Here is a 27,535-nt window from a genome sequence, read left to right as displayed (position 1 = left end):
GCTTCCCGCCGAGCAGGGAGCCCAATGTGGGGCTCGATCCCAGGACCCTGGGATCATGACCTGAGCCGAAGGCAGATGCTTAACGACTGAGCCACCCGGGCGCCCCAGATTAATGAATTGTTATAAGGCAAACACCCTTGTAAACATCCCTGCAAGAAGAGTCTGCTATCCCTGAAATCCTCCATGTGCCCCCTAGCATTTTTTAAAAGATTTATTTATTTATTTATTTTGGGGGCGGGGAAGGGCAGAGAGAGAGGGAGAGACAGAATCTTTTTTTTTTTTTAAGATTTTATTTATTTGTCAGAGAGCACAAGCTGGGGGAGCGGCAGGCAGAGGGAGAAACAGGCTCCCTGCTGAGCAAGGGCTTGATCCCAGGACCCTGGGATCATGACTGGAGCCAAAAGCAGATGCTTATCTGACTGAGCCACCCAGGTATCCCAAGAGACAGAATCTTGAAGAGGACTCCGTGCTGAGCCTGGAGCCAGACGCAGGGCTCGACCCCATGACCAGGAGATCGTGACCTGAGCAGAAACCAAGAGACAGACGCCTAATCGACTGAGCCACCCAGGCATCCCAACCCTTTACCATTTATAACTCCTCCCTCCCTGCTAAGAATATCCCTATCCTGACTTTTAGAGTAATCATTTCCTTCATTTTCTTTATATTACCTCTGTAGTTCCCTAAATACACTATAGTTTTACCTTTTTTTTTTTTTTCTTTCAGTCTTTGATTCATTTGTAAGCTCTCACTCTCCCTCCATTGAAATTTCATTGTTGAAGAGACTGGATCAGTTGTCCTGTAACATTTACCAATCTGGATTTTGTTGATTGATGTAGTTCATTATGTTCCTCTGTCCTCAGATTTCCTGTAAATTGGTAGTTGGATCTAGACCAAAACTTTGATCTGACTGATGTTTGAGACTTTGTTTGGCGTGGCCTCGTGGTAGGAAGTATTGTGTTAGTGGTCAGAGGTACATAGGTGTTTGGCTCTATTTCGTTGGATCTCCCTTTGTGATGTCAGCCTTTGATCATTCCTAGATCCATTAATTCATTAGCAGTTACAAAACAGTTATATTCTATCATTTCTTCTTTCTTCCTCTGGTGGAATACTTCTCCATAGACCCCCTTCACCTTACTATTTATTGGGAAGAAAAACTTTCTCTATCCTCCTAGGTGCAGTGTTTGGAAGCTTGCAAATTAAACTGACAAAAGACAGATTAGTAAGAGAAAAGCAGATTTTTATCCACTATGTATCTGTGCATTCACAGAAGAATGTCTCTTCTAATTTGGGGCTTATATGCCACCTTAATAGGGGGTAGGGAAGGGCAGAGAGGCATTTCTTACATAGGGAGGGGGAGAAAGGGCACTTACATGACTTTTTGGAGAGATAAACAGACCCTTAGGAGGACAGGAGGTCAAACAGTCCATGTTTGTGACCGTGTTTGGGTGTGTACAAATCTCTCCAAGAGCTTTGAGTTGCTCCTTAGTGACCAGTGAGTTCTTTTGGGAAAAGCTAGCTTTTAAGCAGATAAGGGATTTCAGAAATTCAGAAACCTTCAGTTCAAAATCATTTTTATGCCCCAGTGGCTTATTCTGGCCCCCTTCGCTGTTCAGTCACCCAGTGATATAGTCTGTAGAGGGAAGTCAAGGTAAGTTCTTGATTCTTTTATTTACCAGGGAGGGTGTGGTGGGGAAGAGAGCTGTTTCCTAAGCACCTCCCGAGAGTGACCGGTTAGGGGGGCGTGTGCCTGCATGGGTGTATCCCATCATTGTGGAGCCACAGATTTATAAATATTTGATGTGTTCAAAGTGCCCTCTCTCTGGCCAGAGCGGGCCTCTTCAAGTTGGCTCCCAAGCCCTATTGACACACCCTTAGATTTTCAGTACTTCTCTGTCTGATGTGACAAACATGGACTCTGCCATTTCTTCACGAAGCTCTGGTTTCTTCTAGTGGGAAAAAGGAACTTCTTAGGGCAAGGAACTCGCTTGCCGTTGGAACGCGCAAACCCCTCTGAATGTCCGCCGCGGCTCTAATGTTGGCTTGCGGTGTGTTTTCAAGTACTTGCAGGTTATTTTGGAGTTCTTCACCAGATGGCCCGTTTCCTCCCTACGCTTTCTTCCTCACAGACACTATTATGCAGTTCCTGTTTCTATCAGAAGTTTGCCCCAACCTGCTTGTGTTTGGGAGTGTGTGGGGGTACCCTGTCAACTGCTTTGGCTGCATACACTGCTCATGGGTTTTCCTATCCTACTTGCTGTGTTTTTATGGAGGGATTTGCGGAAAATGAAAAATCAGGCCACTGCCACCACCTTCATATAAAAATTCAACTTTAGGGGCGCCTGGGTGGCTCAGTCGGTTAAGTGTCTGACTCTTGATTTCAGCTCAGGTCATGATCTCAGCGTTGTGAGATCGAGCCCCGCACTGGGTTCCACCTTCCGCGGGGAGTCTGCTGGAGATTCTTTCTCTCCTTCGCCCTCTGCTCCTCCTCCCCACCCCCGCTCGCACACACTCTCACTCTAAAAATAAATAAATCTTTTTAAAAAATGCAACTTTGGGCGCCTGGGTGGCTCAGTTGGTTAAGCGACTGCCTTCGGCTCAGGTCATGATCCTGGAGTCCCGGGATCGAGTCCCGCATCGGGCTCCCTGCTCGGCAGGGAGCCTGCTTCTCCCTCTGACCCTCCCCCCTCTCATGTGCTCTCTGTCTCTCTCATTCTCTCTGTCTCAAATAAATAAATAAAATCTTTAAAAAAAATAAAAATAAAAATGCAACTTTAACACCCTTTTATGAAATGTCTTCCACTGTTTAAATGAAGCAAATTTGGTTTTTACTATTTGCCGCTAAGAACTGCACAGAGGGATATTAAACCAAGGGATGGAAGATGCAATTTGTTGCCCGACCTGTTTTGAGGCCTACAGAGAGCTAAGGAAATTTGTGTAGCACTGTGGGTGGACCATAAAGGCTGTAACATGGATTGGGGCCTGGAACGTCCTCAACTGTTGGACCAGGTCAACTCACTGTTTTATTTCCCTGGAAGCTTGGATGATGACAAACTATGGTCAAAGCATGACACATCTTTGCTGTAGGCGACGGGGCCACCGTAGATTCTCGAGCAGGACAGTGGGGTGCTCAGAAGACAAACCTTCTGAGTGTGCAAGAGGGACAAGGGGAGTGAGCGGGAGAGCAATACTAGGTGGCGAGTTAGGCAAGTAACGCCTTGGTCTACAAAGAGAGGACGAAGTATTGAAACGAGAGCGGTGGGAATGTCAAGGGGAAGACAGGGGACAATGGAGGAAAACTGAACGGTACTAGGTGACCATGAGGGGAAGAGTCATCACTGGGTGAGGTCTCAAAGTTGGGTGACTAGAAACAAGAATAGTAATGTCACCTCCCACATGAGTGACCTAGAGTTGAAACTGGAAAAGTGATCCCTATCCTAGGAATTTATTCTTCACACAATTCTCTTCAAACATTTATTTCCAAGGTGACACGTAAGTGGCCTGTGTTGATTAAGAGGGGTGGGACGAGTGCCTCGCCCGTGCTCGGGGGTTCTCCCGGCCGCAGGGATGTGGGAGGTGCCCCAGTGAAGGGCACAGCGTAGAGGGACTTCAGAGCCGGCTGGCTCATCCCAGCGCGCTGTCCACTGCAGCATCTGCCTTCAGAACCTGCCAGACCCGCGGCTTCTGTAATTGCCCAGGTGACACCGAGGAGGCTTTAAGCACTTCAGAAGGGGCCCAGGTGAACGGCCTCTCCTATGAGTCCGATCATTTCCAAGGCCACATCCACTCTGACCCCTGCACATCTGGTCTAAAGTAAATAGACCTTTTCCACTTACCACTAAAACCCTGCACTTCAAGCACTCACGGGAAAGCTCAATCTTGGACTGACTACACTCAAGCTCCAGTCAAGACGACTGCGATCATTTCAGAATCAAATGAGAATGGTAATTGCCCTTTCTTGAAGAAGCAAATAAACTCTGTCTATAGCAAGTTATATCACCAGAAAGCTACAAGTCTACACTCATTGCTTCAGCTCCCTGCAGAAATGCCACCACGGGTTTTCGATGTACTTTTCTGTTTTACAGAAATTAGCAAAAATGATAAAGCAAAATGACAAGCAAATTTATGCATTTTATGAACTTGCATTGGAGACATTTTCACTTTGATAGCCAATAAGCCTTAATGGTAGAAATTTCTGAATTTTGTACTGGAGATTTTTTCTTAGCAACCGTTCTAAGGTGCAACAGGATGACACCTCTCTTTATCTTGGTGCTGGAAATCTCAGATCTAAATTCAGTGTCCCAGAAAAGCTTGAAGCCCTCAATTCCCCTACAGGACCCTTCATCTTGCATCAAGTTATACTGTACTAGTCATTTATTACAACCTATCTCAAACCTAAGAACTTGGCATAAACTATATCCAACTGCCTACTTTCCCCTCTCCTGTATTTTGAGTTTTTTCACCATTAGTTGTGGTAGTGATTAATAAACAATACAGGTGCCCCTCAAAGTCTAGCTTTAGAAAGCCAATTAAGAGAAATGTGAAAAGCAACTACCTTACTGTTTACTTTCAGCCAAAAGATGGTTTGGAGTAGGGGCGCCTGGGTGACTCAGTCGTTAAGCGTCTGCCTTCGGCTCAGGTCATGATACCAGGGTCCTGGGATCGAGCCCCGCATCGGGCTCTCCCTGCTCAAGCAGGAAGCCTGCTTCTCCCTCTCCCACTCCCCCTGCTTGTGTTCCCTCTCGCTGTGTCTGTCAAATAAACAAAATCTTTAAAAAAAAAAAAAAAAAAAGATGGTTTGGAGTAGGAGGAAACAAAATTGTCAGGGTGCGGAGGTGGGGGTGGAATATGGGTTTAAACTAAAACTGTTAACTGGGCTAAGTACTTTCAAGGGCATGACTGTTAGAAGGGGCCAATGTTAAGCTCAATGGTTACATTAACTAGGTAAGACTACACTCTAGAATTCTTTGTTAGCTCTGGCACAGAGCGCATATTACCTCCATTAAAATCATAACCAAAACTTAAGACCTTATCCTGAGAAACTGTGATACGGTGAAGGTGAAAACAATGAGCACTGGCGTCAGGCTTGGTTTCAAAATCCAACTCCAGCACCAATGGGATGTGCAACCTTTGGCAAAACACTTAATCTGAGACCGTTTTTTTGTAAATAAACAGTATTTTGGATACCATCTCACCGGGTCGTTGGGGACATAAAGAACACAGAACAGTGTCACAAGTAACTAGTAGGATCCCTAGGAGGCAAAAAATATTCTTTCCCGGGGCACCTGGGTGGCTCAGTTGGTTAAGCGACTGCCTTCGGCTCAGGTCATGATCCTGGAGTCCCGGGATCGAGTCCCGCATCGGGCTCCCTGCTCGGCAGGGAGTCTGCTTCTCCCTCTGACCCTCCTCCCTCCCTCATGCTCTCTGTCTCTCATTCTCTCTCTCTCAAATAAATAAATCTTTAAAAATATATATATATATATTCTTTCCCTTTCACATATTTGAGCTTAAAACCCTGGGTTGCCCTCTGCCATCATTTTAGCCTGGTCCTATTCAAATTTCAATTAACCTACTAACTTCCTATGTGATCAATCTCCAGAACCTTCCAGCTTCTTCCTCTTCCAACACATCTAGACTTGTTTTTCCTCACACACACACTGCGCTCACCACTCTTGAGGGCTCACCAGGATTCCCCATTGCCTATCGTTGTCCAGTTGGACTTCTGGTTTCTTACATAAGCAAAGCCTGTTTCGAATTTACCTGTGGTCCCTTCTTACCGTCCCCCTTAGCCAATCAGTCTACTTACCTAAGAACCAATTCATGTCCCTATTCCCTCAAAAAGCCAACTATTCCCATCAACTGAACTTGCTCTTAACTATTAATACAGTACTTAAAATCTGAAACACATCTAGTTGGACCTTTTTTAAGAGTAAGCTCTACGCCCAGTGCATGGCTTAAACTACTCACGACCCTGAGATCAAGAGTTTGCATGTTCTATTGACTAAGCCAGCCAGGCACCCCTTGTTGGCTCTTATATACACTAATGATTGCTTGTGCTTTCTAAACTAGATCTCAAATTTAAGGGCAGAGACCATGTTCTATTTTCCTATACGAGTCTCAAAAGGAAAATCATGGGACTCACCTTAGACACATGGAACAGAAAAAGTTGGAGAGTGAATGGGGAAACCCCTCTGTCAAATAAATCAATCAATCTTTAAAAAAACAAAAAACACTCCAGGTGATTCTTATCAACACTGCAGGACAAGAAAACTTCTACACATTATCCTTCCCCCAGAGATAATCTTGTCAACAAATATTTATTTCTGTTGACTAATAATGCCCTAATATGGGATTAACCTTTTCTTTATATAAAACAAATTTGTCAGGGCGCCTGGGTGGCTCAGTCGGTTAATTATCTGTCTTCGTCGCAGGTCATGATCCCGGGGTCCTGGGATCGAGCCCCGCATCACATAAGCTGCCGCTTATGGTTCACAAAAAAAGTAAGAAATACTTTTTTCAGATAAGAGGATAGTCACTGTTAAAACAAGCATTCACTCTCCAGGCTGGGAGCCTACCTTGGAGCCCCTGGGTAATCAGCTGTGTTCAGCTGCAGTTGGCCTTGGCACATTCTAGTGTTGTTGGCTGGGGAGTGACTGACTGGTGTCTCTTTTGACACCAGGATGATTTTGCTGAGATTTCCATTTTTTATGTAGTTTCTTACCAAAGATAGTTCTTGAAATTGCTTTCTGGTTTCCCTAGGCTGAGAAAGTTACTTCCCTTCTATTTCTGCTCCTCTAATATGCAGTTTGCTATTTTGTATTGTCTTCAGAAGTAATCCTCCATCTTCAACTCCATAAATAAATGAAAACCAAGTCACACAGTTGGAAATCAAGTTTTGTTTTTATATGAACAGAAGTAGACCATCTAGAAATATTTCAGTTTATTTAAATTGTTAAGTAGAATATGAAACCGAATTTGTAGCTAGTACCAGAGAATGGACTTAACTGTTTGGTGTTTAATGAGAACAGCTTCTACACAGGATCCCAAGAGACTTACAGAAAAAGGGGCAAAGCCCTAATATTAAGCAAATAAAATTCATGTTTCAAACAGGTTATACAAAAATTGATTTATACTCCATTTCCCTTTTTTTTTTGATATTTAGAAAGTGCAGATTTAACAAAAGGTAGCCATATCCTTTCTATGTACAATGCCGATTATAATTATGCAAACAAAACTGTCAGTCTTTTACCCAAAAATCCCAGTGTTTAGCTCTCAAACCTTAAGTCACTGAATTGAATAAGGATTAAAGAGGGTTAAAAATAAAAAAGCTATTGCCACATTCCAGATGAAGGAAAGCAACACATACATTAAAATTAATCTAACAATAGTAGGTTTAACCTATAACTTTTCGAGAAGCTTAACATCATTTCATTATTATTTTTAGTGGAAAATTAGGGATTATTTGGCAATGCTGCTTTTACTAGTAAACAATGATAAAGTCAAGTGAATGAAAAACCTAAGAACAACCAGTGAGGCATATAAAACTGTTTTTAGGGCACTATCTGAAAAATTCATGGATGTTTACAGCAGATACGTCCCTATGCTGTGGACGTGAGCCAAGAGGGCATTAAAATGCTATCCACGACACAAGAGAGACTTTTCAATGGAAGCTGCTGTCCTAAACTCAGCCTCTGCTAGAAATGAATCATGCTATTCACAATTATTTCAACAAAGGTATCATCTTAGGATGCTAGCAGCATAGCAAACTTAACTTACCCTATCCTGATGATAAGCAATGAAGCAAAACTAGAAAAATGACATGAAAAAAGGACAGGGTTAGAGATAGCTGGAGATCTTATCTGTACATGAAAAGCCTTTTGTTGTCCTTTTCCCAAATCCATGGTAATACACATTTTCCAAAGGGATGTGAAGACAGCACTTAAAATTAATAATATTCTAAAGTATTTCTAATCTTAAGGTAAAGACAACTTAACACTGAAAAAGTGTTCTTCAAAGGCCAAATCTCAGGATATTTGGCAAACATGTTAATCAATTTCACTCCTCCTTCCCACCATTTAAAACAAAACCAAAACCAAAAACAACCAAACCTTTACTGGGCTACCAAACTGCGAGAGGAGTTGCCAGAATGGAGACTCAAACTTCGGTTACAAGATTTATTCTAGGAAAGTGAAGAGGCTATACACCTAATTAGAAAGACAAACCACAACACCCTCCAAACACTAGTGCATGCAATTAACTCTTCCATTTCATAAACTCAGTGGATAGAAAGGGAACAAAGAGGGAAGGAGAAGAGGAGCATGAAGAAAGAGAGCGAATGGAGGAATCCGGGGCAGAAGTTTTAGGAGAGAGAAAATGAGGGGGAAGACATTTGATAGTAGTAGGCAGTTAGAATTTATCTTTCAGTTTACTTATCAAGGTAAATCAGTACTTTATGTTAAACTTGAAAAACCTACTAGTTTGCCCCTTTCACTTTTAAATAACTCATACCATTGGGTGGTGGGGGAAGGAGAAGCAAATAAAGCAGCATGCAGGAAGACAGACACAAGGAAAAAGTGGCCAAAGAGAAGAACTGATGGCAGGAATAGTTTTAAATATCAAGGCCACTTAAAATAAGACTCAGCAAACCAAAGCTATCATTTCTGCATTACCCTTTGTCCTCAATTAACTACTTTGAAAATTACAGCCAAGCAAACCACAAACATTTTAATGGTTTATGTTTGGATGATATGTATGTCTCCTGCACATGCTTCCACCAAAACAAACAAACAAAAGGAAAAACCAAAAAAGTTCCTTTCCACATAAGGCACAGGACAAAATTAATCCCATTTACATATTCAAGGCGAAATGAGTGTTTTCCTGGCTTTTGTTTCTTTTGCTATCACATGTCTATAGATTATAGGGACTCAAGCACATTATCCATGACAGAAAATTCCACTGTTGTACAAAATAAAATTGTTAATTCTAACTTTTATTCTCATACAATTTGCAGAATAGAGTTGAAATGATTGCTATAGGTTTTAATGTTGATAAGAACTTGACTATAATACAACTGAAATGCAGTGGTGAGCTGAGCAAGTACATTTAAAAATGAAGTCACAGACATGATTTTTCTATACATTTTCTTGGTTGAAGAAAATTATAAAGTCAGCAAGCAGTCACGGATGAAAGAACAAATAAAACAGGTGGACTGGATAGTTAAGATGAGGAACAAAAATATCTGTTTAGAGTTAAAAATGGACAGAGTGGTTTATTTTGCAGCAAGAGGAGAAAACAGGGTGGTGGATGGCAACTGACGGAACATGAGGACGCTCAGCAACATTTGCTCTTCCAGCCTGTCACGCCGCCTCCACTGCTGATATCTACATTTTCACTGTTGGGCTCTTTTACAGGGGTCTGGAACAAACACACAAGGAAAGTAACCCATGAAAAACATTGCTATGGAGAAATCACGATTCAACAGAAATATTCTCATAAAGGTAACAAAATGTAACTCAAGTCACATGAGATAAGGATTTCTCTCCCACGCACCGTAAAGATTTGGCAGCTTTGTTTTCGATCTACATTTTACCTGCTTACGCCAAGCTGTGAAATGTCAGGAGGCCTCTAGGCATCCCTTTAATAAAGCTTCCAATATCTTTTCTGCTCTCGTTTGCACAGAGGTTTGCTAATAACTCTTAGCTCCGACCTCTGAGTATCTAGTATTTAAGAAGCATTATCGAGCATCTGTATAAAACCAATGTTGGGTCAAGTCTAACTCAGAGAAGTGAAACAGCCCTTTCTGTATAGTTACTTGCTTTTTGAGACTGAAGTTTGTAATGCTCTACCATAGATTTAAAAAGGCAAGCTCAACAATGATATGCTAACATTAAGTGGAAGAAAAAGGGTGGGGCAGAATGCCAAGTTGTGTAATTCATGTTAAAAATGGATATAGAAAAAAATCAAAAGGAGAGACACCAAATGTTAACAGTAGAAAACCCTTAGGTGGTGGGTTTATGAGTGATTTTATTTTCTTCTATGAATAATCCTGTATTTCCCCAATAACCTAAATATTACTTTTAAAATCAAAAGAATATATTTTCAATGGATAGCCTATACGGTATGTATGAAAGGAACATTTTTTTTTTTTGAAACTGCTTGCATAAAGTATACAAATCTTAATTGTGCTTGATGGATTTTTAGTATATAAAGTAAAGCTATCAGATCAAAACACAGACTATAATACCCCCAGAAGGCTCCCATGTCCCTTTCCAGCCAGTACTATCCTCCTAAAGGTAACCAGTACTCTCATTTCTGTCACCAGAAATTAATTTTTTTTCTGTTCTTGACATTCCAATACCTGGAACCACGTTTTACATATTCTTTTATGTATGATACCCTTTACTTAGTATCAGTCTGTGAAATTTATCCAGGCTATTGTGTTAACAGTAGGTCATCATGAATGAAATTTTAAAAGCTAGGATGTAACTGGGAACATATTCTCGCATGGAAACAAGAAAAAATCATGTAGCCCAAGAGAAGCCCTACTTAACTCATACGGAGGTGAAATTTTGACTTGCACTTTGAGCTCACCTACCTACTCTCCACTGCCTTATGGGATTCTTCTCCTCATTGTATGTTAAAGCTACAAGTTTTGCATTAACAAAATCTTTGCGTTTTCCTGAACAACCAACTTTATTCCTATTGCAGATCTTGAGAAAAATGACAGAAGAAGAGAAAGAGCCCCTCAAGTACCTATCTCACAGCAAAAGAATATGGTTACACAGGAAATATTCTTTCTCTGGTAACTTCCAGGTGGTCAGTTAAAAGTACATGGATGTTTAAAAAAAAAACCCAGGGATGTCACTATATTCATTCACTTTAACACCTCACTCACAGTCTATTCTTTTACAATTTAACTTAGATCCTTGAAAGAGACTCTCTGAGGGCACCTGGGTGGACTCAGTTGGTTAAGCAACTGCCTTCAGCTCAGGTCATGATCCTGGAGTCCCGGGATCGAGTCCCACATTGGGCTCCCTGCTCAGCTGGGGGTCTGCTTCTCCCTCTGACCCTCTTCCCTCTCGTGCTCTCTGTCTCTCATTCTCTCTCTAATAAATAAATAAAATCTTAAAAAAAAAAAAAAAAAGAAAGAGACTCTCTGAAAAAAGGAATTATCCCATGCAGAGTAAAATATTTTAAAGCCGGGGGCGCCTGGGTGGCTCAGTTGGTTGGGCGACTGCCTTCGGCTCAGGTCATGATCCTGGAGTCCCTGGATCGAGTCCCGCATCGGGCTCCCTGCTCTGCAGGGAGTCTGCTCCTCCCTCTGACCCTCCCCCCTCTCATGTGCTCTCTGTCTCTCTCATTCTCTCTGTCTCAAATAAATAAAATCTTAAAAAAAAAAGAAAAAAAAAAAAAAAAAACATTTTAAAGCCGGAAGTATTAATCAAGTTTATTAAATACAACTTTAAGCTATTCCTAGCCAAGAATAAGAAAAGGGCCAATAACTAAAAAAGTGAGCAAAGGAGTAAAACAAGTTTACAGAAAAGGAAATATAAAAGTGATTCTTAGAACTATCTTTAAAAATGCCACCATACTCATAAGAGAGCTGCAAATTCAACCTACTTTTTTTTTTTTTTTAACCTGTCAGGTTGGGAAAGATCTGAAAGTCTTACAATTCATTATGTGGGCCAGAGTGTGAGGAAACAGGCTAGTAGGAGTGGGTACAACCCTCATGCCAGCACATGGCAACATGTATCAGAATTATAAAAATGTACATATATGCTCTTTGGCCACTTCTAGGAATCTGTCCTTCATATACTTGCACATAATCATATGCTTGCAAAATGATTTAAATATAAGATTATTCACTGCAATACAATTTATGAGATCATAAGGCTGAAAATCACCTGCATGTCCCTCACTGAGAAAACCTGTTTAATTATGACATATCCACTCAAAGGAGTAGCATTCAATTATTTAAAGAGTGGAATTATTTTACTTATTTTAAGTGCCAGAGTACAGCATGTTGCCTTATCTGTTTTAAAAGGGGGGGGGGTGGGAATAAAAATATATATTCGTATTTACTCATATATTAATAATTAAGAGGTTAATTACATTGGTTACCTGTGGGGGAGGAATGAGGAGTTGGGAGAATGCAGTGGGAAACTTCTCTGCACTTGCACTCTCTTTATTTTAAATGTTTGAACCATGAGAATGAATTACCTATTCAAATAATTAAGTTAAAAATGTTTTAAATTGCTTTCATTCTGAAGTTAATTTTTCTTTTACTAACTCTGGAGAGAAATCATGGCACAGAGAGCTGCTAGTTAGGAAGCACTCCTGTATTTCCCATACGTCAATGTAAAGTAAGTTTATGTTTGATGTTTTAACTTCTAACTTTACCACATCAAAAAGCATATGTATGTGTATGAGAAAAAAATGGGACCTCACACTGGGGTGTGCCTACATGGGGAAGACTCCAGACTGAGATCTTTATTGGTGTACCCATAATTTTTAACCTTTAATATAACAAGGAAGATCTATCATACTGGGACACAGGTTATAAGACTACATAAGCATTATTTTTTTTAAAAAAATGCCAAGATTAGTGAGAAAATCAAGGGATACAGTATGGACAGAAAAAAATCAAAAACAATGGAGAAAACCAAAAAATCCAGAAAGAGAAAGAACACAAGAGACAAGAGTATTTCAACAAGTGTTATGGTAAATTCTGTGGGTACTGAATAATTTTTCACTGTGACCTACGAAACTCTGAAATGCAAAGTATTCCACTAATTAAAAGAGGATTTTTCTATTCCTGTTATTTCCTTCATTTAAAAATATGAACATTTTTCCTTGTCCCTCTAGTACTTTATTTTTCTATTCTTCTATTTTTATTTCTCACAGGAATATTTTCAAATATAAAAATTCCTCAAGGAATTCACGGGGTTTTACCTTTACATACTGTGAAAGAATATTTTAAAAATTTTAAGTTGTTTTTATAACTTTAAAAAGATACATTAAATTTTCTAAACAAAACTATATAAACGTAAGAGTCATTGTGTAATTCTGTTCTGTGTCTCCTTCCCCTTACCACCGTCACCCACTTGGAATACTCACTATTTAAGTTTGGTATAGATCCTTCCAGATCTTTATTTGCTAAACATAACCAAACATATGTGTGCACATGCATATGCATGTGTTTGGTATCATACATAATTTTTAAAAATAAGATCGTACTACATGTATTATATCCTAACTTGCTTTTTATTACTCGATATATTATAGATACCAGGCAGAGGTGGAAGGACACAACTTTTATAGTCACTGTGAATAGCAATATAACTGACCGACTTTTTTCCGGTTTGAACACACAATTATAGTTAACGGATAACATTTCACTATAAAAAATTAAGTTGTTTGATTTCTCCCAAATTTCACTCAATTTATATTTGAGATGCCATCTCTATTACAGCTTATGTTTTATAGATATATATACTTTTTAATTTGGGGATTGGTTTTTGAAAAAATACTGTCATTTCAATTATAAACATAGAAAGGTTACCAGAAGCAATTACATTTTCTCCTATACAATGCCTGCTTCTCCTTTAGGAGTTGTATCAGATTTTTTCTGTTTTTATGTGCATTTAAATGTATCATACAGATTGAACGGACAACTCAGGATTCATAACCAAATCTGCATACTATAGTCATTTGAGGAATCCTATGAGAATCAGATTTCCCAATTTTGCTACAAGTTACTCATTGGTAAGTATGGGGATTCACAAATTAAACCCAGAAAACTAACCCTGAAGTAAAATGAACTCCCTGGGATCATATTTCAGCAATTTTTAAAATACTACAGATTGAAATGATTGGCTAAATGAAATATAGGGATGGATTTATTCACTGTATCATACATACACGCTCTTTACTGGCACACCTCAGAAATGACTATATAGTTGGAAGAAAGTGATTCTGTAGCAGTAACTATTATCTTAAATTTTAAAAAATTATCTATGGAAATGCAAAGAATGTGTAAGAGCAGTGAGTCCAAAAGTAAACAGAAGAACCATAAGACCACAGACCAGACAAAAAGCTGAAAAAAGGAGCATGACACTGGGGACTTGAGAGTCAGTGCGGGAGCTCAGAAGAGTGTTACCGTGACCAGATGCTACAGATTTCTAATGGCTCACTGTTCCCCCCAGTTCCTACTTCACTTTAGAGGGTTAGATACTGGTGACACGTAAACATTTAGGAACAATACCACCAAAATCTAATTTCTGTATGTTAATCCAGCACTTCAGAAAAGAACTGTGACACTGGGCACCTTGGGAAGTAAAAATAGGATCTTACCTTTCGAAGGATATCTTCAGCTAATGTGAGGAAAGCCTTTTCGATGTTTATATTTGCTTTTGCACTAGTCTCAAAAAATCTAATACCATGCTCCCTTGCAATCTAAAATAGAAGCAAAATGTCATCACAAAATTATCAAGCATAGAGTGCCAACTGTTGACTTTAGCACCCTGTAGGAAATAATAATATTCTAAAGGAAGCAGTCCCTACTGGGTTATATAAAGCAGAGTACTTCAATGGGTCACGATTCAAATGGTCAAGTTCTTTCACAAATAAGTAAGTAAACAAAAATAATAATAAAAGAATCCTCTCCTCACTTCATGAGTTTACTTCAAATACTCTGAGGTACTTAAAGTCTTAAGTTAAAAAACTGAGGATCACTGATTTGTATTTTTCCCTCTTTGTAGTTTAAATACAGTTGAAAATACTACTACCAAAGGTTTGATTCTCCCACACCTGTTAGATATACACTGAAAAAATTCATTCAAATGATAAACTGTTTCCCACAGCATTTATAAAACAATGTGAATAGTTCAGCACAGTCCATTACCACTACCAAATGCGATACCATCTTCACAAAGAAAGGGCAGCATATTAGTTTCATTCATAGCTTTTTACCTGTTCTCCTTTTCCTTTAGGTACAACTCTTTTATCATCCATATCACATTTGTTTCCTAGTAACATCCTTTCCACATCTTCATTGGCATGCTACAATGGAATGAAGATTTAATTTACATCATACCATGACTTATAGCTTAATATTCTCTAAAGATGACTTTATTTTTCTCAATTTTCAGTGTCATTTTAATAATCTGGAAGTTTTAAAGCAATCACCCTGAAATCACCCCATGCTAAAAAGCCTACACAAATTCGTAAATTACTTAGAAAAGGAAACGTAATTCCTAAGACATGACGCTGTCAAATATTATTTTACCCCAAAAGGAGGCTGTCTAGTTTCTAGATGTATTCTCACCAAAACTGAAGATACAGGCAAAAGATCTGAAATGAAATCTCTTATGCATAATCTCAATCCAAGCTGGATCATGATTTTAGATAATGAGTATTACCCTGTAGAAGCCTTAATTAAAAATTCTACAGAGCTCTTAAAATCTCAAAAAGCTACACTGCTAGGGCACAAGAAGATCCCATGCAGAAAAATCAGTTAAAAACAAATGTTTGCTCTACTGAAATCCTAACAATATCATTTGCACAAATAGAAAAATCCATCCCTGAAATTCATATGCAACCTTGAGGGACTCTGAACAGCCAAAATGATCTTGAAAAAGAAGTACAAAGCTGGAAGATTCATACTTACTCCCTGATTACAAAACTTACTACAAAGCTACAATAATCAAGAGTATGCTACTGGCATAAAGATATGTACATGAATAAACAGGACAGAGAGCCAAGAAATAATCCCTTGCATGCAGGATTTTCAACAAGAGTGCCAAGCCCATTCAATGGAATAGTCTTTTCAAAAAATGGTCTTGGGCATACCAGATCTCAAAATGCGGAAGAATGAAGTTGGACCCTTAACTTACACCATATACAAAAATGAACTCAGAGTGGATCAAAGGCCTAAATGTAAGACCTAAAACTATAAAATTCAGGGGACACCTGGATGGCTCAGTCATTGGGCGTCTGCCTTCGGACCGGGTCATGGCCCCCACATCGGGCTCCCTGCTCGGCAGGAAGCCTGCTTCTCCCTCTCCCTCTCCCCCTGCTTGTGTTCCCTCTCTCGCTGTGTCTCTCTCTGTCAAATAAATAAATAAAATCTAAAAAAAAAAAAAAACTATAAAATTCCAAAAGAAAATATAGGAGAAAAATTTTATGACACTGGATTTGGCAATGGTGTCTTGGATATGACACCAAAAGTATAGGCAACAAAAGAGAAAATAGGCAAATTATACTTCATCAAAATTAAAAACTTTGATGTGTCAAAGGTCACTATCAGAGTGAAAAGACAACCATCCCCTGGAGTAAGAAAAATATTTGCAAATCATCTATCTTTGGCCCAACACTCCTTTCCCTGAATGTATCTACAGTCAAGGTAGTTAAGTTCTCTCGATAACGAAAGTACTTTGAGATCTGTCTTAAATTTGAATCGATTACATTCTTTCCACCAACCCTATCCTTTTCTTTTTTTTTTTTTTTTAAAGATTTTATTTATTTATATGACAGAGAGAGACAGCGAGAACAGGAACACAAGCAGGGAGAGTGGGAGAGGGAGAAGCAGGCTTCCCACCGAGCAGGGAGCCCGACGCGGGACTTGATCCCAGGACTCTGGGATCACGACCTGAGCCGAAGGCAGACGCTTAACGACTGAGCCACCCAGGCGCCCACCCTATCCTTTTCTGGGTAACTTTTACTCATTTCTTCAGATCTCAGCTTAAATGTCATCCCTCATATCAAAGCCTGTTTGACTATTCTGGGTCCTATGCCTGCACACCATATGAATTTTAAGATCAGCCTGTCAATTTCTGCCAACCCCCCACCCTACCCCCCAAGACAGCAGCTGGGATTTTGATAGGATTACACCGAGTCTGCACATCACTTTGGCTAGTGCTGCCATCTTAACAGTGTGAAATCTTCCAATTCATAAACATGGGTGTCTTTCCAATTACATGGATCTTTAATTTCTTTTAACATTTTATGGTTATCAGTATGTAAGTTTGTACATCTTTGGTTAAATTTTTCCTAACTAGTTTTTCTTCTTTTTGATGCTACTGTAAATGGAATTATATTCTTAATTTCATTTTTGGATTATTCACTGCTAGGGTATAGAAATACAATTGATTTTTGTATACTGATCTTGTATCCTCCAAGCTTACTGAACTTGCTCATCCATTCTAACAGTTTTATTTTTTAGTGTATGTTCCTTGGGATTTTTTCTCTTTCTTTCTTCCTTTCTTTCCCTTCCTTCCTTCCCTCCTTCCTTTCCTTTTTTTTTAAAGATCTATTTATTTGATGGGGTGCCTGGATGGCTCACTCGGTTAAGCATCTGCCTTCGGCTCAGGTCATAATCCCAGGGTCCTTGGATCAAGCCCCACATTGGGGTCCCTGATCAGTAGGGAACCTGCTTCTCCCTCTCTGCCTGCTACTCCCCCTGCTTATGCTCTGTCTTCAAAAAAAAAAGATTTTATTTGAGTGAGAGAGGGAGAGAGGGAGCACACAAGCAGAGGGAGGGATGGGGGGCGGGGGAAAGCCAGATCCCCACGGAGCAGGAAGCCCAATGTGGGGCTCGATCCTAGGACCCTGTGATCATGACCCGAACCATAGGCAGAGGCTTAACTGACTGAGCCACCCAGGCACCCCTCCTTAGGATTTTCTATATACAAAATCTCATTATTTACATATACAGTTTTCCCTCCCAATATGGGTTTCCCCCTTTTCTTCTCTCCCTAACTGCCCTGGCTAGAACCTCCACTACAATTCTGAACAGTACTGGCATACTTCTCATTTTCTTGATTGTAAGGACAGGTACGCTGTTAGCTGTGGGATTTTCACAGATGTCCTTTACTAGGCTAAGGATGTTCTATTTCTAGTTTTCTGAGTGTTTTTATCATGAAAGGGTGTTGGATTTTGTCAATTTTTTTTCTGTGTCTGTTGGCATAATAATATGGTTTTTGTCTTTTATCAATACGGTGTATTACACGGGGCACTTGGGTGGCTCAGTCAGTTAAGTGTCTGCCTTCAGTTCAGGTCATGATCCCAGGGTTCTGGGATCAAGCCCCGCGTTGGGCTCCCTGCTCAGCGGGGAACCTGCTTCTCTCACTTTCTCTGTCTGCTGCTCTGCCTGCTTGTGCTCGTGCGCACTCTCAGTCAGATAAATAAATAAATAAAATCTTTAATTAAAAAAAAAAAAAAGATGGTGTATTACAAGGACACCTGGGTGGCTCAGTCAGTTAAGTGTCTGCCTTTGGCTTAGGTTGTGATCTTGGCGTCCTGGGATCGAACCCCAAGTTGGGCTCCCTGCTCAGCAAGGAGTCTGCTTCTCCCTCTCCCTCTACCCCTCCCCACTGCTCATTCTTTCTCTCTCTCTCTCAAATAAATAAAATCTTAAAAAATAAAATAAAATAAAAAGACAGTGTATCAGACTGATTTGACTTCTTATATTGAACCACCCTTGCATTCCTAGGTAAATTCCCCTTGACCATGATATATAATCCTTTTAAAATGTTGCTGGATCAGGGCGCCTGGGTGGCTCAGTTGGTTAAGCGACTGCCTTCGGCTCAGGTCATGATCCTGGAGTCCCTGGATTGAGTCCCGCATCGGGCTCCCTGCTCGGCAGGGAGCCTGCTTCTCCCTCTGACCCTACCCCCTCTCATGTGCTCTCTCTCTCTCTCTCTCTCATTCTCTCTGGCTCAAATAAATAAATAAAATCTTTAAAAAAAAAAAATGTTGCTGGATCAATTCAGCTTTTTTTCAGTTAAAGCTTTAATTTCTACAACAAAGTGAAAATTAGGCAACACCAATCTCTTATATGTCAGAAAAACAGATTTTCTTTTTAATGGCTGAGTTTTATGTATCTTAATTCTCATGTTGGGAAACTGAAGCCATCCGGCCTACGAAGTGCATAAGGCTATAATATAAATAAAAAAACGTATTTGGCCTTGGTGCCCTGGCACAGAACTCCTAATTTCCTGAGTGACAGAGTGTCTTCTGTTGTTCTTAACAGGGCCCTTTCTACCTACCTAAGTTTATGCTAATGAAGAACTAGGGCAGAGGGGTGGCCTACAGAGCTTCACAATGGAAGCTGGTCACTAGAGGAACCAAACATATGATTAAAGAATTGGAACTTTCAAGGGGCACCTGGGTGGCTCAGTCCATTAAGGGTCTAAAGGGGTCTGCCTTCAGCTCAGGTCATGATCTCCAGGTCCTAGGATCAAGCCCAGCATCAGGCTCCTTGCTCAGTGGGGAGTCTGCTTCTCCCTCTCCCTGCTCATGCTCTCTCTCTCTCTCCCTCCTCGCAAATAAAAAATAAAAATAAAAAAAAGATTTGGAACTTTCAGCCACTCCCCTACGTCCCATGAGGTGAAGGGGGCTAGAGATTAAGTTTAATCACCAGAGGCCAATGATTTAACTAACCATACCTATGCAGTAAAACCTGAATCAAAATTCTGAAACAATGAAGTGAGGGGACCTCTTCCAGGTTGGTGGTGAACACATCAAAATGCCCAGAGGGTGGCATGTCCAGAGATGGCATGGGCCCTCTCTGTTCCCCAACCCCCATACCTTGCCTGTTCATCTCTTCCATTTAGCTGTTCCTGCACTGTATCCTTTATAATAAAATTATAAATGTAAATAAAAACACTTTCCTGAATTCTAGGAGTCATTCTAGCCAACTATTGAACCCGAAAGTGGGTCCTGGGAACCCCCAAATGTGTAGCCAAGTCAGACAGAAGTATGGGTGGCTGAGGGGACCTAGGACTTAACATTTGAAGGAAGGGTAGTCCTTAAACTTGGGGAATCTGACACTAAGGCTAGGCAGTTAGCGTCAGAATAGGACTGAATTGTAGGATATCCAGTTCACGTCACAGATTCTGGAAAGCTGTTGGAAAAACAATGCAGTCTCTTTATCAATTGCTCCTACTATACGTGCTACTTGGCTAAATCATAAAATAAAGGCTAAGAAAATCCAAAATGGAGCCTTTTTTGTTTAAAAAATCTGTGTATTGTTGGGGCGCCTGGATGGCTCAGTCGTTAAGCGCCTGCCTTCGGCTCAGGTCGTGATCCTGGGGCCCTGGGATCGAGCCCCGCATTAGGATCCCTGCTCTGCGGGAAACCTGTTTCTCCCTCTCCCACTCCCCCTGCTTGTGTTCCCTCTCTGTGTCTCTGTCAAATAAATAAATAAAATCTTAAAAAAAAAAATCTGTGTATCATTAACTGATTATTAAATACTAACAGGCATCTCTTTGAAGATTTTTTAAAAAAGATTTTATTTATTTGACAGAGAGAGAGAAAGAGAGAGGGAGTAAAAGCAGGCAGAGCGAGAGGGAGAAGCAGGCTTCCCACTGAGCAGGGAGCCCGACGCGGGGCTCGATCCCAGGATCCTGGGATGGAGCCCGATGCGGGGCTCGATCCCAGGATCCTGGGATCATGACCTGAGCCGAAGGCAGACACTTAACCAACTGAGCCACCCAGGCACCCCTCTCTTTGAAGATTTATTGCAGCGATGGAAAAGTTAGTAATGAGTTGTCAGGATTGCTACCAATGAGATATCATTATCATGAGTCTAATACTGGCTTAACACTTGGTCTTCTAGCCAAAAGTGCTTTAAAGAGTTAGCCTTAAGGAAATCCAAAGCCCAGCAGGCTGCAATAAGACATGAAAAATAATTTCAACAAGAAGCTACCTATATTGCAGAACAGAAACAAACTGGCTTTGACACATATTTTACCTTATAAAAACTGACATCTTCACATGCAATATGGCACTATTTTCTTGGTTAGGTTTTTACCGCATTACTACTCTATCTTTCAAAATGTCTAGAAATGATCTGACGTTTCTGTTGTTTTAAATTACTACTGAAAAATTTAGTTCATTCATTCAATAAAAATTCACTGAGAAACAATTCATTTAGGGGCGCCTGGGTGGCTCAGTCATTAAGTGTCTGCCTTCGGCTCAGGTCATGATCCCAGGGTCCTGGGATCAAGTCCCACATCGGGCCCTTGCTCCGTGGGAAGTCTGCTTCTTCCTCTCCCACTCCCCCTGCTTGTGTTTAGAGAGAGGTGTGTAAAACCACTGGTAGCTTCTACATGGGACCATCTTATAAGATGGCTGTATATAAAGTTTTTTGGGTAAGTTAGTAATTGCCTTGGATGGGGTTCTAGATAGACTTACCCAAATATTTAAGGGAAAGGTAGATAAAATATAACATTAACCTTTAAGAAGTAGAAATAACTCAATAATAATAATAGTACATTATATCCTAAACATCATTTAGAATTATTCTTAACTAAACACAAAAAATGGTCTTTATAAAGGGTTTATACAATTTCCAGGTCTTACCTCATCTATGTTTCTAAGCCATTTGCTGATGTTTTCAAAACTTTTACCATTGGTGATGTCATATACTAGCATGATACCCATTGCCCCTCTGTAGTAGGAGGTTGTGATGGTGTGAAATCGTTCCTGGCCTGCCGTATCCCTGAAATAAACAGCAATAATCTGTATTGAGCATTTTGATATTATGACATTCAAGATAAAGGGCAAAACAGTAGAATGGTTTGGTAAGATTAACATTAAATCCACTATATGCTACAAAGCAAAACAGTACCACCACTCACTTAATTCTTAAATGGAAAATAATTATGGTTTATTCATACGAATATATATGTGTGTGTGTGTGTGTGTGTGTGTGTAACTTTTTTTAGTCAAAGGAAATTCATGACCTACCTATAGTGTATGAAAATCTGGGAGGGAAACCCACAGAAAAATGACACATAAAACTCTTTTAAGTTATTTTAAAATGAACACCAGCAAGTGTGATAAAAACTCCTGAAATTCCATTTTATTCAGTGATCTAGTTCCATAACATAACACAAAAGCATGTGGAATGTTTGGAACATTAAAGGATTAAACCATAGCACAGCCACATTTACCTTTAGGATCATTTACAAAATGCTGTAAAGATAACCTCATTTTTAAGTAACAAGATGGAAATATGTAAATAGTATTTTTCAATTCCTTCATGCCAAAGATCCGAGACATGTATTTTGCTGCTGTAATTTCCCCCTCTTGTTTGCATCACCAATTTCTTCCTTTTATGGATCATTCTCATCAGCATACATACATGTTTCAGTATCCCCTTTTCTAAAAAAGCAAAATTAAAACAAAAAACCCCACTCTCAACCCTACACCCCTCCAACTAACATCACATTTCTCTGTTCCCCTCGCCAGCAAACTTTTTTTTTAACTTTTATTTAAAAATAATTATAGTCTCACAGGAAGTTACAAAAATAGGACAAAGAAGTCTTGTGTATCCTTTACCCAGTTCTCCCCAATGGTAATATCTTACACCATAGTACAAAAGCAAAACGAGGAAATTTACATTGGTACAATCAAAAGACCTTATTTAAAGTCTACTTTTCTTTTTTAACATACACTCGTATGTGTGTGTGGGCACACATGCATGCATGTATGTAGTTCTCTGCAATTTTATCAGATGTATAGATTTGTGTTGTCACCACCACAAACACTGACAGAAAACTGCTGCAACACCCCTCTATCTCCTTTAGTCCCTACATCCTGGCCAATAATGTGTTGTCCATATCTATGATTTTGTCATTTCCAGAATGCTATATAAATGGAATCATGCTATATACAGCCTTTTGAAACGGTCATCTTCCACTTTTTTCACCATGATCTCCTTGAGATCCATCCAAGTTGTTGCATGTAACACTAGTCTGTTCCATTTTACTGCTGGATAGTATTCCATTGTATGGACATACCACAATTTGTTTAATTACTCACCCGTGGAAGGACATTGGGTTGTTTCCAGTCTTTGGCCCATTACAAACAAAGCTGCTATGAATAATTATGTACAAGTTCCTGTGTGTACATAAGTTTTCATTTCTTTGGGATGAATACCCAGGAATGTTACTGCTAAGTCATATGATATGTTTACATTTATAAGAAACTACAAAACTTTTCTAGAATGGCTGTACCACTTTACATTCCAACTAGCAAGGTTAACAGATCCATTTTCCCCGCATCCATTAGCATTTGGTGTTGTCACTATTTTTTATTTTAATCTAATAAATAAGGCATGTAGTGATATCATCATTTAAATTTGTATTTCTCTATGGCTAATGATGGTGAACATTTTTTCATGTAATTATTTGCCATCCATATATCCTCTCTGGTGAAATGGCTGTTCTTTTCTGTCCATTTTCTAATTGGATTGTTTGCCGTCTTTTTTTTTTTTTTTTTTTAAACACTGCTACATGTTGAGAGTTTTGTACCTAGTTTTTTAATTTCTTGACAGGGTCTTCTGTGGAGTGAAAGTTTTAAATACTGAAATCCAAATTACTGATTTTTAAAAAATCTTTTATGGATCACGGTTTTAGTGTTATACCTAAGAACTCTTCACCTAGTCTTAGGTCCCAAAGATTTTCTATGTTTTCTTCTAAAAGTCTATGGTTTTATATTTTATATTTAAACTGATGATACAGGGGCACCTGGGTGGCTCAGTCGGTTAAGCATCTGCCTTCGGCTCAGGTCATGATCCCAGGGTCTTGGGATCGAGCCCCACATCAGGCGCCCTGCTCAGTGCAAAGCCCGCTTCTCCTTCTCCCTCTGCCTGCCGCTCCCCCTGCTTGTGCTTTCTCTGTCTAGATAGATAGACAGATAGATAGATAGATAGATGATACATTTTGAGTTAATTTTTGTACATGTGTGAATTTTAAGTAGAGGTTCATGTTTTTACTTATGGATGTCCAACTACTCTAGCACCATTTGTTGAAAATGTTGAGGAAATAGCCTTTCTTCATTGAATTGCTTTTGCACCTGTGACAAAAAAATCAATCAACCATGACCCAGTCTATTTCTGGGTTTTTCTTTTTGTTCCAATGACCTATGTGTCTATGCGTCCCCAAATGCCATACTGTCTTGATTACTGTAGCTAAATAAAGTCTTAAAACCAGATAGATTCCTCCCACTTATTTTTGCCAGAGTTGTTTTAGCTGATCTAGCATTTGCATATAAGTTGTTGTTGTTTTTATGTGGGCTCCATGCCTGGTGTGCAGCCCAGTGTGGGGCTTGAACTCACAATCCTCATATCAAGACCCAGCTGAGATCAAGAGTCAGATGCCTGAGACACCCAGGCAACCCTCCACATAAATTTTAAAACCAGTTTGTCTATATCTACAAAAAAATCTCCCCAACAAACTTCTTTAAAGAGTTCTCTAATTTCTGTCTTCCCAAGTTCATTTCTCAACCAATTCTAATATGACTACTGCTACTACTATTCTACCAAACTGCTCTTCTTCAAAGGGTCTCCAAAAACCTCTGCTAGCTAAATCCAGGATTTAGTTCCTTTTTATATATTTTAATCATTCATCAGGATGCCATTAAATTGACCACATTCTCTTCTCAAAACATTTTATTCTCATGGCTTTTCTGACACCACATGTTTCTGCTCTTAGTTCTACGGCACTAACTGCTCATTCTCAGTAGCTTTCGCTGGCATTCTAACATTCAGAGATATAGGGGCTGACATTCTCTATATAGTAGCCAGAGTGATCTTCTTTAAATATGTGTCTGAGCATACCATTTTTACTTAAAACTTCCAATAGCTTCAATGGGGAAAGACTTAGCTTTTCAACAAATGGTGCTAAAACAACTGGTTATCTCCATGCAAAAGAATGAAGTTGGACCCCTACCTCATACCATATATAAAAATTAATTCGGGGCACCTGGGTGGCTCGGTTGTTAAGCATATGCCTTCGGCTCAGGTCATGAAGGATCGAGCCCCACACCGGGCTCCCTGCTCAGTGGGAAGCCTGCTTCTCACTTTCCCACTCCCCCTGCTTGTGTTCCCTCTCTCACTGAGTCTCTCTCTGTCAAAGAAATAAATAAAATCTTAAAAATTCATTCAAAACAGATCTAAGACCTGAATATAAGAGCTAAAACTATAAAACTCTTAGAAGAAAATATGAGAAGGATGTTCAACATCATTAGTCATTAGGGAACTGTTAATCAAAATCACTTCATACACCCTAGGATGGCTATAATCAAAAAAGCAAACAATAAAGGATATACAGAAATTGGAACCCTCATACCTTGTTGGTATAAATGTAAACTGATGCTGCCACTGTGGAAAATAGTCTGGCAGTTCCTCAAAATGTTAAACATACAGCTACCATATGATCCTGCAATTCTACTTCTTGGTATATAACCAAGAGAAATGAAAACATATGCCCACACAAAGACTCACATATGAATGTTCATTAACAACATTATTCATAATAGCCAAAAAGTAGAAACAACCTAAATGTCCATCAACTGATGAATGGATAAATAAAATGTGGTATAGTCATATAATGGAATATTATTCAGCGATAAAACGAACTGAAGTACTGATATCTGCTACAACATGGGTGAGCCTTGATAACATTAAGTGAGAGAAATCAGACAGAAAAGATCAAATAATGTATGATTCCATTTATATGAAATGTCCAGAATAGGAAAATCTACATAGGCAGAAAGTATATTAATGGCTGCCCTGGCTAAGGGGTTTGGTCAGGATGGGGAGCGGCTGCTAAAGAGTACAGTTTCAAAAAAAGAGTATGGAGTTTCTTTTGGGGAATATAAACATGTTCTAAAATTGTGATAATGGTGAATATATATACCTTGTAAATACACTAAAAAATTAGTTTTATACTTAAATGGGTGAATTATGGTATATGAGTTATGTCTCATCTCAATAAAGTCATCACAAAACAAACACCAAGGATTACTAGGCTTAAAAAACACAATTTCCGGGGAGGAGGATGGGGGGATGGGTTAGCCTGGTGATGGGTATTAAAGAGGGCACGTTCTGCATGGAGCACTGGGTGTTATATGCAAACAATGAATCATGGAACACTACATCAAAAACTAATGATGTAATGTATGGTGATTAACATAACATAAAAAAAAAATTCCCAATTCATTATAACCAGAACCAATTCCAAAATCCTTATGTTGAGGTTTACAAGTGTTACAGGACTTGTTCTTTTCTCCAGGCCCCCAAATTTTGAGGCATTCCTTTCCCTGACAACTAGAGTCATGTGTTGTAGTTGTTTTTTTAATGTCCCCAAATTCACAAGCTTGTTTTCGCTTGACAGCCTCTACACTAGCTGTTCCTACAGTCTGCCTATACATGATTGGCTCCTCATGTTCACATTTTAACCATCACCTTAACAATGAAGCCTTCTCTGACCACCCAATTTAAATAGTCATCCAGTCTTTCTTCATTCTGTATCCCTGCTTAACTTCTCTGTATAACACTTATTACAGATTTATTTACTGTTTGTCTCCCACGCTCTCTAAAATTAAAGTTCCATCAGAGATCGGTCTTACTCATTGCAGAATCCATTCTATCTACAAGATGAATAAGCATTCAAATGTTAATGAGTCAGTATTTCAGAATATTACCTTGCAGATTCTGTATTATTTTACATATCAATCTGCCCCAATTCAGTTACATGACCCTTAAAAATGTATTTTAAAAATAATGCTTATATGCCTAAAAATATATGTAGCCAGAAATAAGAGAACTACCAGTACATCAATATTCCTTACATTCAATCCTGGTATACAATTACCATGTTCATACATCTGCCCTCTATCCATCTAACCATCAATTCAAATAGTGTGCTAGGCATATACAAGAACACACACACAACATGGGTTTAGAGTCAGATCCAAGTTTATCCTCAGATTCCAATCCTTCCAGGTGGGTGACCTTAAAGGTATGTAATCTCTCTGAATCTTTGTTTTTTCATTCACAGCTAGAAGAAATAACTAAAGTAAAACTCCATAATTTATTTGTGTGTGTTATAAATAAGCCAAAAGCAATCTGTAGTATAAAAATATGCAAAGATGCAATAATGTCATTTTGAGATTCAAAATTTGTTTTCAATTTGTCCTAAGTCAAAACCATCTCTGCAGATGCTCTTTCAAGTTGGTACCTGTCTGTGTTTAAGCTGTACTCAAAGCTGCTGTTTCACAAGGAAATCCCTGGCTTTGCCTGAAGCCTATTTCAGAATAAATGTAAAATAAAATGATTTTTTATTTAGCCAAGATGATCTGGCTGGATTTTTCAACTTTTGTAAGAGAATTTCAGCCCTGTCACTTGCCCATCTCATCTCAAAGTATATGGATCTGCCCTTTAAAATAATGTAAAACCCCATTTATTCATTCTGCAAGTATTTACTGAACAAATAGTACTTGCCAGACACTATTCTAGGCACCGGAGAGAAAGCTGTAAACAGAAAAAAAACTCCTGCCTTAATCAAGTTTTATATCCTACTGGGGGTAGACGACAACCAAATAAATCATAATTTCTAAACTATACATCTTCAGAGGGTGAAAAGTACCAAGAACACAAGAAGTTAAAGAAACTAGGGGCTGATGTTGGGGATGGTGCAAGCAAGGAAAATTTTAAACAGGGAGGTGAGGGAAGGCCTCAATGAGAAGA

The 27,535-nt window shown here is 39.3% G+C and overlaps 1 protein-coding gene across 1 annotated transcript in view; it reads right to left on the bottom strand.

The window, feature by feature from the left end:
* Positions 1–6,881: 6,881 nt before the first annotated feature.
* Positions 6,882–27,535, bottom strand: part of RAB10 (RAB10, member RAS oncogene family) — a 90,183-nt gene continuing 69,529 nt past the window's right edge. Inside the window, exons 3-6 of the mRNA XM_021697305.1 lie at positions 21,361–21,499; positions 14,968–15,057; positions 14,350–14,451; positions 6,882–9,411 (exon numbers count right to left, since the gene is read on the bottom strand). Coding sequence (XP_021552980.1) covers positions 9,328–9,411; positions 14,350–14,451; positions 14,968–15,057; positions 21,361–21,499 — 415 coding nt within the window. The 3' untranslated portion in view covers positions 6,882–9,327. The remainder of the gene's footprint in view (positions 9,412–14,349; positions 14,452–14,967; positions 15,058–21,360; positions 21,500–27,535) is intronic.

Source organism: Neomonachus schauinslandi, chromosome 10, assembly GCF_002201575.2.
Source record: "Neomonachus schauinslandi chromosome 10, ASM220157v2, whole genome shotgun sequence".
NCBI lineage: Eukaryota > Metazoa > Chordata > Mammalia > Carnivora > Phocidae > Neomonachus > Neomonachus schauinslandi.
The sequence above is the reverse complement of the archived record's forward strand: the minus strand, read 5'-3'. Positions and strand labels throughout refer to the sequence as shown.